Here is a 6,423-nt window from a genome sequence, read left to right as displayed (position 1 = left end):
GAGGGTGTCATGCTAAGTGAAATAAGTCAGGCAGAGAAGGATAGATACCATATGTTTGCCCTCATAGGTCTAGCAGGAGAAACCTAACAGAGGACCATAGGGAGATGAAGGGGGAAAGAGAGCTGGGGAGAGTGAGGGACACAAATCATGAGAGACTATTGAATATTGAAAACGAACCATGAACTGACTGAAGGGGGAGGGGGGGAAGGGGGGTGATGGTCATGGAGGGGGGCACTTTTGGGGAGAAGCACTGGGTGTTATATGAAAACCAATTTGACAATAAACTACTAAAAAAAAAGAAAAAAGAAAAAGAAAAATGAACAAAAAAAATAGTCTACAATTTGTAAAAAAAAAATTTTAATAAAATAAATTAGAGATTTAAGGAAATTTATAAGCCAAATGTATAAACTAAAGAACTTGACAAATAAAAAGATTAATAGGGCTCTGATGGGCTTTTGTGCCTGTATAATATAAATTTATTTTAACATTTGCTAAAATCAGCCAAATGACCAAACTCTATACACTTAATAAGAGGGCTCAAGTTATGGTTTTACCTGGGGAACCAACTAAACTTAAATAAGTTACCCTCTGTGATATGAGAATAGTAAATATAGAGAAAAGTAAGCATGGCTCATTTAAATTGCAGCCTTGCCTAAATTTGCCATAGTCCTGGTACTCACTGCCTTAAAATATCTCCTATTGAGGAGACGCCCTAACAGAAGAAAAATTAAATTAAATCTTTAGCATTTGTAACTGGCTTGATAAAATGGGATCTCATTAACTCTAGGGTAATAATTATATGGACCAATATGTATATGTTGGACCCTAGTAATATAGTCTAACGTAAGTGAAAACTGGTCTTCTAGGAAACTTATTCTATCAAAACTAATTAATAAAGAGGTGATTATCCCCAGTGTTTCTCCATTTGATAACCTAATTTTGCCTGTTTTTAAATTTGGAAAAAATAAAGTGTGCCTGATGGTGGAACAGGACAAAGTACATACTTACTTACATACACATACGTATATACACGCACGCATACATACGTAAAATGTGTGGGCTGTGTGTTTACAGACAAACAGATGACAGACAGAGACAAAAAGACACACACACACACACACACACAGCAGGGGCAGTAGGGAGAGGGATTTATTGAAATGCTCCAAAAGAGGGCTGGCTGAAGTAGGGAAATGTGAAAGAAACTCCAAGACCACCAACTGAGGCGTGCTCAAATCTGGAATACCATGTGGCCATTAGAAAGGTTAAAGTGAATCTTTTTTTTCAATATAATTTATTGTCAAGTTAGCTGACATAGTGTGTGCAGTGAGCTCCTGGTTTTGGGGGTAGATTCCCATGATTCATCACTTACATACAACACCAGGTGCTCATCCCAACAAGCGCCCTCCTCCGTGCCCATCACCCACTGTCCCCTCTCCCCCAACCCCCATCAACTCTGTTTGTTCTCTGTATTCAACAGTCTCTTATGGTTTGCATCCCTCTCTGTTTGCAACTATTTTTCCCCTCTCCCTCCCCCATGGTCTTCTGTTAAGTTTCTCAAGATCCACATATGAGTATCTTTCTCTGACTGACTTATTTCACCAGCATAACACCCTCCAGTTCCATCCGCATTGCTGCAAACGGCAGGATTTCATTCTTCCTCATTGCCGTGTAGTATTCCATTGTATATATAAACCACACCTTCTTGATCCATTCCTCAGCTGATGGACATTTGGTCTCTTTTCATAATTGAAATGGAACAAATTACATGATTTGTTTTAAGCACAAAAATAGCAAGTCTCCAAAATTAGGAGGTCTAAATGAGGTCTCAGCCTGTGGGCTCTGGGGAACCAACTCCAGAATCAGAATTCCTAGGTTCAAATCTGGATCTCCGCCCCATTCGCAGGGTGAGGCCCTGAGCGAGCCACCTCACGACCCTGTGCCTCGGTGTGTCTGCACAAGACACGGCAGTATCCACGGCATGGGTCTGTGGGAGGTCTGAGTGAGTCGAATACAAATACAGCACTTTAAACAGCGCCTCGCATAAGCACTCCATGTGTTTTCTGCTGTTATAATCCCACGGAAACCCAGCACAGAATATAGTAAATATTAGCTATGCCCTTCATTACTATAAACTCGCATTCATTTTAGACACTGTTAACATTTGTCAGCCTATGTGAATGTACCCTTACAAGAGATTTCAAAGTAAATTACTTTTACACAAGTGAAATAACAAGATAAAGAAAACTATGTAACAAAAAGGAAGTGTAATGGATTCAAAAGGTTAAACACATTTTTTGCCTGAGAACGTTAATATAATTTCTCATTAAAAATTAGGTCTTTCTTTGGATATATGGGACAGTGTTTCATCAGTGACTGCAAATTATCGGGAAACGACTAATGATTCTGCTGCACGTTCCGCAACCCAGCTGTGACAAGGACAGTACATTAGTCTCCTGCTGCCACTGTGACAAATCGCCACAGATGCAGTGGCTTCAAGTATTATCAAATATTATCATCTTGCAGTTCTGGAGATCAGAAGCCCCAGTGAATCTTACAAGGCACCTTCCTTCCAGAAGCTCCACGCCTCTGCCACCTCCAGCTTCTAGAGGCCTCCTGCTCCCCCATCGCCGCCCCTCCTCCCTCCTCAGGGGAAGCCACTGTGGCCTGTCCTGCCGCCAGCAGGTCTCCGTTCTGTGCCGCCGGCCCTCACACCTCCTCTTCTAAGGACCCTGGCGCTGGGCCTGCTCAGGGACTTCAGGATAACCTCCTCTGCTCAAGACGCTTTGCTAATCGCTGTCTGCAAAGAGCCTTCAGCAACAGGAAGGCAGCACAGGCCCAGGTGCTGGGGATCGGACTGGCGCCCCGGGGTCCCCTACTCCAGCCATCACACACGGGTCCTCCTGGTGAGAGGGGACGTACAAGCAGCCTCTGCCCAGGCTGTTCTCCCAGCCCCTCGATGATCAAGCCAGCTCTCCCCATCTCACACTTGCACAGCTCCCGCGGCTTCCAGAGAAGGATTTACGGTGGCATCCATGCCCCCATCTGGGGCCGGCACTGTGCCACCAAGCGTGAAGCTCCGAGTTTAACAGCAGTACAGACTAGACTACTGTAATAATTGGAAAACATGATTTCCACCCCCTCCCCCATTTTCACCCAGCGGCTTGAATTTATCTGCGCTCATGTCAACATTCCTCAGAAGAAAACAAGTCTGCCCTCACCACTAATACTTACGGAGCACTTTGTAAAATAGCAGCAAGCAGTAGTTTTTAAGTAAAAGACAAGAAAATAACAAAGTCCCTTTAAGACAAACCTAAAGATACTGAAATATTTGAGAACATTAAAAAAGGTTAAAATACAACTCAAAGCACTTCTTACCATATATGACATATTTTAGTTGAAGATTCTTCACAATTTCCTCCACAGCAGGTTTATACTCCAAGAAACATGTATAAACTCCACTCATCTCCTCCTCAAAGTTCTGGAATATGAGGCTTCCGGTGGACGTTACCTGTGTAGTGCTGTTTTCTGATAAAGGAACAACATGCGGTAATAAATCACACGACAGGGGATAAAATAACAGTATTTTCTAAACAGAGCAAACCCATCAAAACTTACCTACAGAATCACTGGCATTTGTTGGGAGCATAACTAACTCGAGACTGCGCCTGGTGTGTGCTGACAGCCGGTGCCAGGATGACCTTCTGAGTGTGTGAACCGTACTCAGGAGGGTCACCAATTGTGTGGTAAGAGACCACCAGTTCCAGGAACTTAGTGCGCTCCTGATGTTCTCCTTGCCCTGAAATGGGCTCCATCAGATATGCGCAGGTGTACAAAAACAGCATTTATTCACATAACGCTATATACACATATATGTGTACTTATTGATAAGTTATGCCCTTCGCAAGCTTACAAGCTATATGTGGAAGGGAGGAAACAATGTACCCAGAACAAGGACTAACCCAAGATACTGACAACTAGGTAAGTCTAGTTATTACACAGGATATCAGGCAAAGGCTGAGTTACAACCTTAGGGGTGCAGAAGAAAGATAAGAGACTGGATCACCTGACCTGCCCAAAGTCACACAATCACAGAGGTGCAGTGCTGAGAGTTAGGACTGGATGTGAGAGCCCTCTGGACTTTCGTGTGCTTCGTTACCCAAGTATCACACTGGGAGAAAGCTGCGCTGTGTCATGGGAAGAGGTGTGATTTAGAGGCCTGAGACGTGGGTTTTAGGTCTACCTTTCTTTCTCATAAACTGTAACCCAGGGGGTAATCGCTTAATCCCTCTTAAGTCCAGCTCCTTCATTTGTAAAACAAAGAATCAAAATATATGATAGCATATCTCACAGGATTGTTTCCGTGTAACAAATATAAACTTAAAGTACTTGAAAGACCTGTAAGTAATTCAAGTTGTTATACTGAAAATGCATAACTGGTTTTGTGTTTGAAAATTCTTATATTAAAACTCACTTTTTATATATAATTTAATATGTCATTATTAGAATGTAAAGCACTATTCCAGCAAAGAATTATCTTTCTACTTCAATTAAATAAATTAGTGCTTATATTCAAGTTGAAATCTATTTTGAATAAATGTATTTCCTTAAAATACGACAAAACATGAATGTTCTTAGTGATGAAATTTTCATTATTAATTTGATCAATAAAAATCTGTTCCATTTCAGGACGCCTGGTTGGCTCAATTGATTGAGCGTCTGTCTGACTCTTGATTTCAGTTCAGGTCATGATCCCAGGGTCATGGGATCGAGCCCAGATGCTGAGCAGGGAGCCTGCTTTGGATTCTCTTTCTCTTTGCCTCTTTTCCTGGTTCGTGCTCGCGCTCTCTCAAAATAAATAAATAAACTTTTTAAAAAAGTTTGTTGAGTTTCTAGTACATGCAAAGCTCTACTTCAGATATGGAAGGAAAAATCAATAGATGGATATACTCTCCCTCAAGGAATTTACGTAGAATATTATGTCTTAAGAATTCCCATTTCCATACCCTTGGATGAAGCTGAAAAAAAGGTTACAAATTGGGACTATGTTCCTATTGTAATGCCTACTTTTTTGATGCAAGAGTACATGTTTATCATAAAATGTTTCTTTTCTAAAATAGATGAACAAGTCTTCAAGTGTTTGCTATGTATTTCAGGAGAAACAAATACTTATAGTCAATATGATAAAAGCTGACCATGTAAGTCAATCTGAGAAAAGAGAAACATCACGATTTCACTCACATGTGAAATTTAAGAAACAAAACAAACGAGCATGGGGGAAACAAAGAGAGAGAAAGAGACAGAGAGAGAGTCATACAGAGTGAGAGAACAACCTGCTGGTTGCCAGAGGGGAGGTGGTGGTGGGATGGGTGAAACAGGTGACCAGGGATGGAGGAGGACACTTGTCACGATGAGCGCTGGGGTGGTACAGAAGTGCGGAACCCCTACATTGTACACCTGAAACTAACATTGCACTGCATGTTAACTGAAATTTAAATTAAACTTTAAAAAAATTAAAAATAAAGAAGAGTTAATACCTATTCTTCTCAAACCGTAAAATAAAATGCCCCTAAATTTTATATGCCATGAATATCATGTTGTCAATAGGGTATGTGGTCTTGGCAATAATTTGAAATAAGATTTTCCTAAACCAGAAGTATCAATTAATAAGTGCATTAATACATATCTGAATGCCTACTACAATGTTAAGTATTATGACAGCCAGAAAATCAAGTAGGTTATATGATCCATAATAAGGCACCCCCTTACCTCCTTATTATTATAAAATTTAAGCGAGAGCACCTGGGTGGCTCAATCAAACGTCTAACTCTTAACTTCAGCTCAGGTTATGATCTCCCAGTGCTGAGACTGAACCCTGCATGGGAGCTGAGCTGGGCGTGGAGCCTGTTTGATATTCTCTCTCTCTCCCTCTACCCTGCCCTCACTCACGTACTCCTTCTCTAAATACAGACAGACAGACATACATACTAAAAGTGGCACGTTTCGAAAAGATAGAGGATTTTACAGCAGATAGGAAAAGTCATGCTATGACACCACTTAACAAATGACTCTTAAGGAACTGTGTTTAAATGGGAATTTCATGATGCCCAAGGACATAACTCTAACAACAGCATATAGTCAGTGAATAACTGAGCTAAAGTCAATACTTCTTTCTCCACAACTTAGCTTGTTTGTCTAAAAATTCAGATTTGGACTATAGCTCTAGAAAGTCCATGACTTACAACTCTAAAATTACATGGCAAAATTTTAGCACAATTTCATTGCAACTTATTATTACAAAAAAATAAGTTTACGATTTTGGTTTCTGCTCAGATTGGAAACTGACCATTAGAACATCGCCCCCACTATTACAATAAGGAAAAAGACAAGCTGCCAGTTAACAATTTATCTTGAACCCATCAAAAA

The 6,423-nt window shown here is 40.8% G+C and overlaps 1 protein-coding gene across 2 annotated transcripts in view; it reads right to left on the bottom strand.

Moving 5' to 3' along the window:
* ZPBP (zona pellucida binding protein) overlaps positions 1-6,423 on the bottom strand; it is a 105,654-nt gene that overhangs the window by 80,952 nt on the left and 18,279 nt on the right. Inside the window, exons 5-6 of one of the 2 annotated variants that reach the window (XM_029930605.1) lie at positions 3,616-3,796; positions 3,376-3,525 (exon numbers count right to left, since the gene is read on the bottom strand). In XM_029930605.1, coding sequence (XP_029786465.1) covers positions 3,376-3,525; positions 3,616-3,796 — 331 coding nt within the window. The remainder of the gene's footprint in view (positions 1-3,375; positions 3,526-3,615; positions 3,797-6,423) is intronic. The other variant, XM_029930615.1, reaches the window with a different exon arrangement.

This window comes from Suricata suricatta, chromosome 2, assembly GCF_006229205.1.
Source record: "Suricata suricatta isolate VVHF042 chromosome 2, meerkat_22Aug2017_6uvM2_HiC, whole genome shotgun sequence".
NCBI classification, from domain to species: domain Eukaryota; kingdom Metazoa; phylum Chordata; class Mammalia; order Carnivora; family Herpestidae; genus Suricata; species Suricata suricatta.
This window is presented reverse-complemented; position numbering and strand designations above follow the sequence as displayed.